The sequence below is a fragment of the Kwoniella dendrophila genome, chromosome 8 (genome assembly GCF_036810415.1).
Source record: "Kwoniella dendrophila CBS 6074 chromosome 8, complete sequence".
Lineage (NCBI taxonomy): Eukaryota > Fungi > Basidiomycota > Tremellomycetes > Tremellales > Cryptococcaceae > Kwoniella > Kwoniella dendrophila.
The window spans coordinates 488,260-499,891 of NC_089483.1; the positions used below are offsets into that span (position 1 = coordinate 488,260).

Consider the following 11,632-nt stretch of genomic DNA (forward strand, 5'->3'; position numbering starts at 1 on the left):
TAAAATTCGATTTTCGATTCGATTTGATTAACCCCGAATCCGATATTCATAACCCTTTTTGAACAATTCAATAATGGGTCTTTTCCGGACCGGAAGTAGTAGTAAAGACTCTTTGTCAAGGTATACCAGAATTACTATTGTATTATTGTCAATCACATGAGAACATGAATTTTTCAACCCCCTTATCTTCGATTTAACGTTTTATCAAAGGCATGAAAGCCAAGGAATGCTCAACAAACATTATTTGCCCGCGGGGATACCCCAGACTGAGACTCCTCATTTTGCCCGCGGGTTAATTGATATATGTACAGTAGTGTCATAACAATAAATGTTTTTAAATCATGAATAAAAGCTTATCATGTATCATCTTTAGAGATTGGAGCATATCCTACATGAGATATATATACACTTGGCGTTACAACAATCAAGAAAGACAAGTTCTACTTTGTTCCTTGTCACACTCGCCATCTTGTTCATAAAACAGTTTTGACAAGATGTCCGCCTCAGAATACGAAGGCAAAGATGAGAAATATCCTCAAGATGTCGCAACAACTGAAGTCGATCATGAATACCATGAATATTTACAATTGAACGAAGAATTCTCTGGCGATGCTTTGAAAAAGCTAACAGTAGGCCTGACTGAGAACTCCTGACTTTGTCAATGATCTTGAGCTAATTAAACATTTGATAATGAAATAGCGTAAAATCGATATACGAGTCGTTCCGCAATTGATCTTCATTTACATGTTATCCTATATTGATAGAGGTAATGTAGGTAATGCAAGATTATTTGGTGCTCAAACAGATACACACTTAAGTAATACCGATTGGAATACCGGTTTATCATTATTGTGTAAGTATTTCGTAACATACTTTTCGTACAGAAGCAATCGAAAATACTGATCAAATCGCTTCAATTCATGAATTTATAGTTATTACATTTGGTTTTGGTGGATTACCATCAAATATATTAGTTAAAAAATTTGGACCTAAAAAAGTATTACCAGTTTTATTAATGGGTGTAGGAGCATGTTTAGTTGGTGCAGGTAACGCACATAACAGAGCACAATGGTTTGCATTAAGATTATTATTAGGTTTATTTGAAGCTGGTATGTATCCTGGATGTACATATACATTAACAACTTGGTATACACCTGCGCAAATTCATAGTAGAACAACATTTTACTATTTAGGTGGTGTAATTTCTGGTGCTGTTTCAGGTTTATTAGCATATGGTATTGGTCAATTAGATGGTAAACATGGTTGGAGAGGTTGGAGATATATTTATACGATTGAAGGTGGTTTTTCTTTTGTCATTGGTTTAATTGCTTTATTCACTTTACAAGAAACTCCACAAAAAACAAAAGGTTGGTTATCAGATAAAGAAAAAAGATTTTTATTGTTAAGATCTAAATTCATGTATGGTGGTGGTAAAATGGGCGCAAAAGATGAATTCTCATTAAAAGACGTCGTCAAAGTGTTCAAAGTGAGTTTCCAAATAAAGTAGAATTTCTCCCTTAAAAAAGATCATTTCAAGCTAACAATTTTATCTGGTAGTCCTCTCACGTATGGATCTTGTCCTTCTGTTTCATCTGTAACACAATCGCATTATACGGTTTCTCTTTATCACTTCCAACAATTGTTAAGAATATGGGTTTCACAGCTGCAAACGCTCAAGCTTTATCTGCTCCACCATATATCTTCGCTGCCTTCTGTGTGGTAGCATCTGGTTTATTCTCAGATAGATACAGAATGCGTGCTGCTACTGTTGTTTTCCCCTCCATTATTGGTTTCTTGTGAGTCTAGATTTGATCACGTTGAATCTTTGAATATCAAGCTAACTCTCCATTTCTCATAGCGGTGTACTCATTTGTGTATTGACAGTAAAACACAAGCATCTTGTAGCTTTATCCTGTAAGTTAATCATGATCTTTCCTAACATTTCATGGCCTTTACTGATTTATACTTTCATGTAGACGTCGGTACATGTATTGCAGCAGGTGGTTTATACTGTCTTACACCAGCCTTAACAGTATGGGCAGGATTAAACACTGCAGGTCAAACAAAGAGAGCAGCAGCAATTTCAATTGTATTCTTATTTGCTGCTATTGGTGGTATTCCAGGTTCATATATTTATTTAGCAAAAGAAGCTCCAGGTTATCCAACTGGTTTCGGTGTATCTTTAGGCTGTATGGGTTTCGGTAATGTTGTTGTACCATCACTATATTGGTTATATTGTGGAAGAATCAATAAAAAGAGAGATCAAATGTCTGAAGATGAAATCCACGCTAAATATACACATGAAGAACTTGAAGAAATGGGTGATTTATCTCCTCTTTATAGATATGAACGATAAATCAGCGTTCCATATAGATGGTATCTCGGGTTACGATATTCATCAACAAAGGGTATTTGTTAGATGATATACCATATCGGATATGGATTATTGGGCGTTCTTGCGGTGATTTTTGTATGATGTGTATGATGAAAGTATTGATAGAGTATATATATATATGCATTCTTCGATAGTGATAACGATCGTTCGTTTATCATCAATTCAGCACATTTACAACTTCTAATTTGATCAATTACGAATACTTTGTAATGTATGGCTGTCTTGATTAGGATTAAAAGGTAAAGAGATTACAAAATTATCAAGGTGGAGGTGCTGTGTGACGATAAAGATATTTCTGTTAATCGATGATATTGGATTGCCATTATTATGGTTAACTGTTCATGCTAAGAACGAGATTTAGAGCAGTTAGCTAGTTGAGTTTCCACCCGCATCCATATGTCTACTCGTACATTAGATCCACCGTCTCCAAGTTCACGCAAAATATCTCAAGAACGTACAAACAAAATGGCAGATGTAGATATCTTAATGCCTTCTGATATAGCTGAATCTTCAACTAGTGGAAGTTTCAATAGAAAGCAACATTTAATGAGTACTTTTGAAGCTTACAGATCTGAATTAGATGCAGATGTAAGTGATAAAATTCAATTTCATGATCTTGATCTGTCGCCCAATGAATACGATATGTACTTATGAGAATTAATGCATATGTCATGTTATATATAATAGAACGAAAGAAGAGAAAAATTAATTATAATATCAAGATCAATTACACAATTATCAAAAAAATTAATATTTCATCTACATAGAAATGCAACTTCTTTATCAACAAATTTGAAAGAAAAATGTTTAAAAGAAGGTAGATTGAAAGAAAGAGAAATTTGGATAAATTTTAAGAAAATTAAAGATGAATTGAATACTATAGGTAGTGGGACTTCAGAAGAAGCTAAACAAGGTTTTTGGAGATGGAATAGACAAGTGTGAGTTTCTCCATGAAACATCAACTTTTGGATAAAAGATTTTGGGTGTTTTGAGGAATTCCATCACCGAGCTCTTGAAGTAAACAACTTGTGATCTGTTGGAAGACGATACTGACTGCCATCTTTTGTTAAAAGCTCACCAGGTTTAGAAGAGTATATAGAAGCTCTATCGTTTTTGTATTATCTTGAAAATAAATCCTTAATACCTTTAAAAGTAGTACAAAAGTCTTTGTCGGATGAAGATGGAGATCCTGTAAGTAAACAATCACTAATCTCTACCAGCTCACACAGAATTGTTAACTGATTTTGGCGATATATCCAACGATATATAGCTAGTGATAGTAACACCTGAAGATTATATTCTAGGAATGTCAGATTTAACGGGAGAATTAATGAGATATGCTACAAATGGCGAGTAAATTTTATATTTGATCAGCTGTATTGTATATATACTGGTAACTGAATAAGCTGATGTTGTAAATGTCATCACTATCATATATAGCATTAAGTACGGGTGACCATCAAACACCTCTAGAAGTATGTGATTTTGTTCGTACAGTTAAAGCACGTAAGTTTTGCTCCTATAAAGCTACGGGAAATATGGTCTTACATTTGGTATGTATGCTAATTGCATCTGTATCTATTGTCCATAGATTTCGATGGTATATCACCTCAAATGTTGTACAAATTATCCAAAAAACAAGAAGAAACCACTCGTTCACTTGAAAAGATCGAAAAAGGTGAGTAGTCTTCTATTCTGTGGCAATCACTATATAAAAACCTGCGAGCTGACGAGAATGTATGATCCGCGAATTGATCAGTTTGTTATGCTTTACGATTGAGATTAATAGAATTCGCAGATAAACCTGAAGTTTTGGCTATGATCGCTAAGCGAGCTTTAGAAGATGCCGCCGATAAAGAGGAACGAAGTAGGGATGAGTAGGGCATGAAGAATTAGATCCTTGATATTGATAGCTGTGTATATTATGCATTACATGGCAATGCGTGAATAGATGTTACACGATCTCGAAAACCAATGTAACATATACTTTGATTAAATTACCAATTAACCAAACATTTTGGAGAAAGCTTTTCTTTCTTTATCTCTTCTTTCTTTTCTTTTCACTTCAACTTCTTTCAAAGTTTTCAAAATACCTGCATCTCCTGGAACGTATTCCAGAGCTTGTCTTAAATCTTTTTCAGCTTCTTCATCTTGTTTCTTTTGAATTTCAGCTAAAGCTCTTCTATATAATGCTTTACCTTTTTCTGATGATGTTAAATTATCAATTGATAATGCTCTTGTAGTCAAAATCATTGCTAATGTTGCTGCAGGTGGTGTACATTTTAATGCTGCTAATGCTGCGTTGGTTAATAATGGAATTCGGCTAAATAGAGGGAAAAGAACCAAAGTCAATCAGTAAAATTAACTGGCAGGCTGATAGCATTTAATACCACTCACGCTGTTCGGAATCCTTCTACTTGTTCTTTGGGTGCATCGTCAGGTAAAACAGGATGAACATCAAGATATCTTAAAGCTTTTTGGTATTTATCAAGTGCTGCGGCGAATTGTCCAGCTTTGAATTCTCTAATTAAATATTGAAGCTCTTGTTAGTAGGTATTATGTCATGCTTGATGCGTTTGGAAAAGCTGATAGACTCACTTTGTACCGACATCTTTTAATTTTAAAGCTACGCTTAAAGCTTCATCTGCTTTTTCAGCATCAATACCTTCTTCATCTTGTGGGTAATCCTGCGAACAGATTTTGTCATTGTTAGTATTCGGCAAATTAATTAAACAAAAAAGAAACTTACCTCCCAAATATCATCACCTCCACTTGCTTCTTGAGCTTTCTTTCTCTCTTCATCTTCTTTAGCAATATCTTCTGGACTCAATACACCTGCAGAAGCAATTTTGACTTCTTCATTTGGTTTATCAGAGGATGTTGGTAAAGCTTCAATTCTTCTTACGAGTCCTTTGTTCGATCGAACTCGTCCAAATACTACATGTTTACCATCAAGATGAGGTGTAGGTACGCTAAAATTATGTAGTGTTTTAATCTGTCAGACATAGAAAAAAAAACAGTTGTATGCGTTGTGAATTTCAGCGACTCACGTTGTAATGAAGAATTGAGATCCATTTGTGTTTGGTCCAGCATTAGCCATTGAAAGTAACATTGGTTTTTCATGTTTTAATTCGAAATTCTCATCTTCAAACTATTCAAATGGATGGAAAGAAAGAATATGAGCTGTCCATTCGTATTATCATAAATTTGAAAAAAGCTCATTTAATGTTTGAGCTAAGAATTGAATTAAACTTACTTTCTCTCCATAAATTGATTCACCACCTGTACCATTACCATTGGTAAAATCACCACCTTGAAGCATGAAACTTTTTATACATCGATGGAAAATTGAACCTTCATAAGCTAATTTTCGTCCTGATGAATTTGTTTTATCTCCTAAACAAAGATGTTTAAAGTTATCGGCTGTCTATAAATTGCGCTCTTTCTCATCAGCAAATCAATATACGGAAGTAAAGACTACTTGATCATTGATGGAACTAGTATGCAGCGTGCTATAACCGTTCACCTTCATTGCAAGGACAGACATACGGAGAATCAATCAACTCACCTTTGGCACAACATCATCAAATAACTCGAAACTCAATCGACCAGCTGGAGATCCACCAATGGTGATGTCAAAGTAGGTGATGGTGTTAGGCATTTTGAATGACGGTGCGAATTCTTGAGTAGGTCAATAAGCTTCTAGTAGAGTTGAGGAGTGAGATAGCAAAAGGAAGAATATTGAACTATATATATTCTTCGTAAAATAATACTGCATGTTATGGGTTTCGAGCAATTTCTAGTCAATTTGGGGTCTCCATGACAAGATTACCTCCACTTTCAGCTCTCATTTTAGAAGTGAGAATAATCCTTGCAAGAAGTATATATTGGTACCTAAACATTATGCATGCAGAGAACATAAGAGAGATGCAATACAGATTATTAGGAAACTGAGAAAGATACAAGTGTATAATAAATTGCAGTATTTATAACTTCGCTTTGACATATGGCTTATGATCTACACCACCACGATTGGTTACGCTGTTTGAAAGCCATTCGGATAAAAATCAGTCCTCGCGACTTTTTCTTGGTTGTCTATACAGGTGTTATAATATGGCTAAGAGAAATTGAGAAACTCACAAGAAAGCTTTAAATGGATTCTTCAGAGATAAAAAGGCTGCGCCCTGGTAGAAAGAACGATCGTGTATAAGCTTGATGGAAGCAGAAAGCAGATTCGTTTGTGTTCCTCAACTTACTTTTGGTACAAAGACTACATCTCCAGGTTTAGCTATTAATTTTTTACCATTCTGTATCATACTATATAATTCCAGTCAATTTGATATCTTTTTCAATAGTGTTACACAGACGAACTCCAAATTACGACCAAGATGGAATAGGAAAAAGCTCAAGCAGGGGGTAATGTAAGATTATGTCACTGAACAGATTCTTAACTTACTGCCATTCGCCTTCCAAGATATATTTCCACTATTTCATGATATCCCATATAGCAGCATTAATTGCCTTCTTCGAGCATGAAGGAAATGCAGATGGAGCAAACGGCTTACCTCATTCACAGGAAAACTATCACTATCCAAATCTTCAGCTAATTCATCTTTAACGAAAATACCTCCTGTATATGGATTATCGCTTATTTCCGCTGAACCTAAATCGCCTATTGTTTTTTTTAATTACAAATTACAAGTATATCAATATACCTTTTGATGCTCTTGTAATCCGCTCAGATTTGATATCCTATATCACTTGATGATATAAACAAATCACTTACAGACCCATGCACCAGGTTTCGTATTTACCAAAGGAAGTGAATTTACTCCTTGAAATATTTGTATCTGTAGCTTATTACCGGCTTTACTTGAAGAAGCCATCTTTATGATCTATATCAGAGTTCTGTTGCGGATGTTACCAATTGCAAGCTTCGTAAAACTGTATATGACTGTGATATGAGATATCGGATCTAAAAGATTGACGCTTCGTTCAAGAAAGTCATACATATATGTTCTATGAGGATCAAGGCTGATACAACATATTTATCAAGATAAACACTTCGGTCAAATAAGCGTCGGTTATCAAGATTCTCACCATACCGCATTAATGATAGGACACAGAATGCTTCAGACCGAGACTGTATTTACGATACCTGTTTATGACAGACAATCAGTCATACACGATGCTGTTCTGCAATGTGATAGATCACAATAGCATGCATCCTTTGGTCTGGGGTATAAGTGTATACATTCATATTCCCTTGAATCAAGAAAGAATTGAAATAAAATGGTGAAAACGAACAAAGATAGAAGAGGGAAAAAACAATGCTATATGGAAAATATGTATGAAGATGTAATGATAAGTATATGAAAATAAGACATATCAAGATGATAATAATAGTAATAAAAGTAATCAAGAAAAAGAGATCATAATAGACTTAAGCAGCTTCAGAATCTCTCTTCTTCTTCTTCTTTTTCTTTTCACCATCTACAACAACGCTTACATCTCCAACTTCAGATTCATCTGCTCTTCTCTTTTTAGATTTCTTTTCAGAATCTCCATTTTCTTCCTTCTTAGCTGCTTTAGCCTATTAACCAGAACAAATAGACTGTCAGTTTACGTCTTTCGAGCAATTTTTTTCAAATATCAGCAATTTGTCAACTTACAGCTTTCTTAGCTTCTTTTCTTGCTTTTCTTTCTTCTTTAGTTTCACCTACAACCATACTTTCATCTGCTGCATCATCCATTGTAATATCACCAACAGCAGCTTCAGATTTTCTCTTCTTCTTCTTATCTTTTTTATTGATTTCTGCATCATCCATATTCTTTTCTGCACGTTTTTCTTCTTTAACTTCTAAAACAGCTTCAACAGCATTTTTAACTGCTTGTTCAGGTTGTGTAGGTAACATACCATTTACACTATCTAAAGGTAAATTATCTGTTTGATTGTTGTATGATCCAGAACCATTTGCGTTTAGCTCGAATTTAGGTTGTTGTCTACCATTTACACCAGATGTTACTTTTCTAACTGATTGTATACCTGCTTGATGTTCTAATGCTCTTAATCTAGATTCAAGTTTAACCCTATTCGTTATTCCAACTTCAGCTGATGTAGCATCTGATCTTGATTCTGCATCAGATAATGCATCCACACGAATTGATAATGCTGCTTTTGTAGCTACCATTCTTGCCATTTTACCTTTTAATTTTTGTGGTGCTTGACCAATAAGTGATGCCTGATTCAACGTATCGTAAATCAGCTTCCAGTTACAGATACAGAATAATTATTATTGTATAAGCTAAACTTACATGATAGATCAAACCATATTTAGGAGTATCATGCTTTGTTTTTAAAGCTCTGAATAAAGCCTTTTCAGCACCAAGAATTTGCACAGTTGATGCAGGATGTTTAGCTAAATTCATTAATGAACCTGCATGTGAAATCAATCTAGCTCCAACTAATTCACCAACTAAAGCAGTAAGATTTGGTGCAATAGCTTGCATTCGATTTCTAAGATATTCTGATAATTGAGTTCGGTATTCTGTGATTGAGATTACTTGATCACATAATGAATGAATATGTGTCATATCAGAATCAGATATTTCTGTACCCATAGATAGTTCAGCTGCAGCTTTGATTGTAGCTTCAAGATCTTCTGGAAGGATTAATTCGAATGAAGTTGATGATGCGTTAGTTCGGAAACCTGCAATTTATAAAGTCATTAGCTGTCTATCGATTACCTGCAGAAAAAAAGCCCAGCTTACCCATAGCTTTCACAACTCGAGCGTAAGCAAGGTTATCTACGATGATTTTAGCCATTTCAGGGAAATGCCAACCGTACCATTCCTAGATATGGGGGATCAGTTCTGATCACCCAAGAACACAGTTGAGTTAGTACTCACCTTTACTCTCATTGAGTAAATGTTAATTTCTTTATCTAAATCATCTAATAAAGCAATAGCTTGAATAACCATAGTATCTACTTTATCTGTTGAGAATTTGAGCTTGAATCTAGAAAGAGAGTGACCTAAACCTAAAGACATTGTGTTGAGATCTTTTTGATCTACACCACCAAGTAAAGAAGCAAGTTGTTGTCTAATACCTCTATATAGATCTTGAGTTGATGAATCGGAAAGAACAGGGATTGAAAGTTGTTTTTGAATTGTTGAAGCTATTGATGAGGTATACCATATCTCGTTTAGTATAGGATTTAACACATATGTACAATTAAACTCATAGACTAGATTTCAACATACCAAGCTTAGGATCAGAAACAACCAACATATCCTCCAACTTCTTCTTCTTTTTCTTTTTCTCTCCATCCGCATCACCAGCTCCACCAGCAGCATCTACCAAGAATTTCGATAATGAATCGGTTAATCTACCTTCTTGTATAGCTGTAAGATCCTCTACGGCAGAAGCAGTAGATGTGAATCGTTGAATAGCTTGTACTTTTAGACTGTAAAAGTTGTGATCAAGGTTAGATGGAAGGTACACGGGGGGTAGACACAACTTTCGAGCATGAAGAAGCCTCGAGGCGTTGTTGGTACTGAATGATAGCTCCCACTTACGCTTTATTGGCTCCTTCAGGTGTTTCAAATTCCTTCCATAAATCTTTCGAGTCAATCTTGGCATCACTACTAAGTTTGAAGACTACGAAACCGACTGAAGTTTCGGTAAGAACTAACATGTTGTGTGTAGGCTATGTGGTTAAGGTGAAGTTGAGAATATTAAAGTAGCCTTCCGTTTGATAGATTGGATTGATGATTTTCTTTGATTGTCCAACCTTTTTTTTTCCCTTCCAATCTTTCTTTTGAGGTATTTGGCAGTATCGATAGGCCGATTGGTGTTGAAGGATACACACCTTTTTCGTAAGATGATGACTATGTAGAAGTAGGGTGAATTGTATACTCCAGTGATAAATCCCAAATCGTATATCCACAAAAATGTTGAATCCGCCGTTGACAATTTCACTGCTGCAAGGTCTGCAAGGTTTTTTCAAGACTTTAAATCTGAAATTCAAATTAAGAGGTCCATAATTCCTTATCACTTTTGAAATAATTCTTTCAGCTCTCTGTACCTGAATTACCCTTATATCAAATATTCCACATCATGCTGCTCAGGCGGACTCTTCGCAGATCTCCGACCCAAGAGGTATCGTTTCGGACATCACCGCCCCCGCATCCCGCATTCATATTCACGCAAGCGTTGATAATATCAGATGAACACAATATAATTCATGATTGATGGGATGGATAGATGATCAAAGAATCATGATTATCATAGGACATATACAACGACGAGTAAGCTTCTCATCATTATACAAAACCATACACTACTGTCTTTGTGTATTGCATATTGATCGTCGCTTCTGCTTTCGCGCTTGTGTATCATCTTCAGAATAAAGTTTAGCCTATGGTGGTGACGTTTCAACAGAATCAAAATAAGACGTCATTGACATCGACATCGACCACAACATCAACAACTCAAAACTTAGAAAGAGGAACGATTGGTAATCATTCGAATCATCGTACTAGGTTGAACAAGAAGCATCCCCTTCGGCTTTCCAGGCCAAGTCATTGTCATAAACGTGAGTATGCACACATATAATGAAAATCCTTTCGCTATTTTGCCATTTTTTGGTTTGTCATTCTCATGATCAAACCAATCTCGAGATACAGTCACTGCACACATGCTAATTAACAATTTTTGTACAGAACCAAAATCACCTTTGAATACTACTGTACAACCAAACTCCCGGCCATCCTACGGTTCTCAAGCTACTGCGGAATCAGGAGCATTCTCATACGACGACGAATATTACGAAGGTGAAGAGGAACCTGATATCGAAGAGGAATTAGCTAAATTAGAAGAGGAATATCTCTCGGGTAAGCAAATTGTTTGATCGGTCATCTCTTGTCCGAACAACCAAAATTCATGGAAACTAATTGATCGTCCTTGTGTGAATTCATACCCTCCTTTCCTCTTCGTCTAATTCACTGCTACACATCCCTATCATCTCATGGCAAATAGCCGAAGAAGAAGAAATTGATTTACAAATGGGCGAGGTCTGGCCCTCTTCCACGCCCAACAGGCTTGGAGAACCATATACTAAAGATGGAGTAACCAGAACACTGCAGGACGTAAGTGAACTACCATCATTGATTTATAGCTATATATACGGATGCGTATATTTGCTGATTCCTTTTTTTCGTCATCTTTTCCCTCCA

The 11,632-nt window shown here is 35.5% G+C and overlaps 6 protein-coding genes across 6 annotated transcripts; 3 read left to right on the plus strand and 3 right to left on the minus strand.

The window, feature by feature from the left end:
- Nucleotides 1-494: 494 nt before the first annotated feature.
- L201_006043 (uncharacterized protein) lies at nucleotides 495-2,356 on the plus strand (the record flags this gene model as incomplete). The annotated part of the gene is made up of 6 exons (XM_066221768.1): nucleotides 495-629; nucleotides 700-853; nucleotides 933-1,486; nucleotides 1,558-1,796; nucleotides 1,859-1,914; nucleotides 1,977-2,356. The coding sequence occupies 6 exons, from the start codon at nucleotides 495-497 to the stop codon at nucleotides 2,354-2,356; spliced, it is 1,518 nt and encodes a 505-aa protein (XP_066077865.1).
- Nucleotides 2,357-2,860: 504 nt separating this feature from the next.
- L201_006044 (uncharacterized protein) lies at nucleotides 2,861-4,276 on the plus strand (the record flags this gene model as incomplete). Its single annotated transcript, XM_066221769.1, has 7 exons — nucleotides 2,861-2,983; nucleotides 3,083-3,333; nucleotides 3,469-3,586; nucleotides 3,666-3,744; nucleotides 3,836-3,901; nucleotides 3,987-4,073; nucleotides 4,155-4,276. 7 exons carry the CDS (start codon nucleotides 2,861-2,863, stop codon nucleotides 4,274-4,276), a joined length of 846 nt encoding a protein of 281 aa, XP_066077866.1.
- Nucleotides 4,277-4,399: 123 nt separating this feature from the next.
- Nucleotides 4,400-6,056, minus strand: L201_006045 (peptidyl-prolyl cis-trans isomerase D; the record flags this gene model as incomplete). The annotated part of the gene is made up of 7 exons (XM_066221770.1): nucleotides 4,400-4,718; nucleotides 4,793-4,918; nucleotides 4,994-5,082; nucleotides 5,145-5,367; nucleotides 5,446-5,546; nucleotides 5,652-5,822; nucleotides 5,964-6,056. The coding sequence occupies 7 exons, from the start codon at nucleotides 6,054-6,056 to the stop codon at nucleotides 4,400-4,402; spliced, it is 1,122 nt and encodes a 373-aa protein (XP_066077867.1).
- Nucleotides 6,057-6,381: 325 nt separating this feature from the next.
- Nucleotides 6,382-7,281, minus strand: L201_006046 (uncharacterized protein; the record flags this gene model as incomplete). The annotated part of the gene is made up of 6 exons (XM_066221771.1): nucleotides 6,382-6,436; nucleotides 6,536-6,579; nucleotides 6,652-6,712; nucleotides 6,852-6,880; nucleotides 6,961-7,067; nucleotides 7,182-7,281. The coding sequence occupies 6 exons, from the start codon at nucleotides 7,279-7,281 to the stop codon at nucleotides 6,382-6,384; spliced, it is 396 nt and encodes a 131-aa protein (XP_066077868.1).
- Nucleotides 7,282-7,838: 557 nt separating this feature from the next.
- L201_006047 (nucleolar protein 58) lies at nucleotides 7,839-10,092 on the minus strand (the record flags this gene model as incomplete). The annotated part of the gene is made up of 7 exons (XM_066221772.1): nucleotides 7,839-7,988; nucleotides 8,068-8,637; nucleotides 8,711-9,105; nucleotides 9,167-9,248; nucleotides 9,305-9,573; nucleotides 9,659-9,861; nucleotides 9,974-10,092. The coding sequence occupies 7 exons, from the start codon at nucleotides 10,090-10,092 to the stop codon at nucleotides 7,839-7,841; spliced, it is 1,788 nt and encodes a 595-aa protein (XP_066077869.1).
- A 725-nt stretch (nucleotides 10,093-10,817) lies between these two features.
- Nucleotides 10,818-11,553, plus strand: L201_006048 (uncharacterized protein; the record flags this gene model as incomplete). Its single annotated transcript, XM_066221773.1, has 4 exons — nucleotides 10,818-10,992; nucleotides 11,120-11,290; nucleotides 11,436-11,470; nucleotides 11,533-11,553. The coding sequence occupies 4 exons, from the start codon at nucleotides 10,818-10,820 to the stop codon at nucleotides 11,551-11,553; spliced, it is 402 nt and encodes a 133-aa protein (XP_066077870.1).
- Nucleotides 11,554-11,632: the final 79 nt, after the last annotated feature.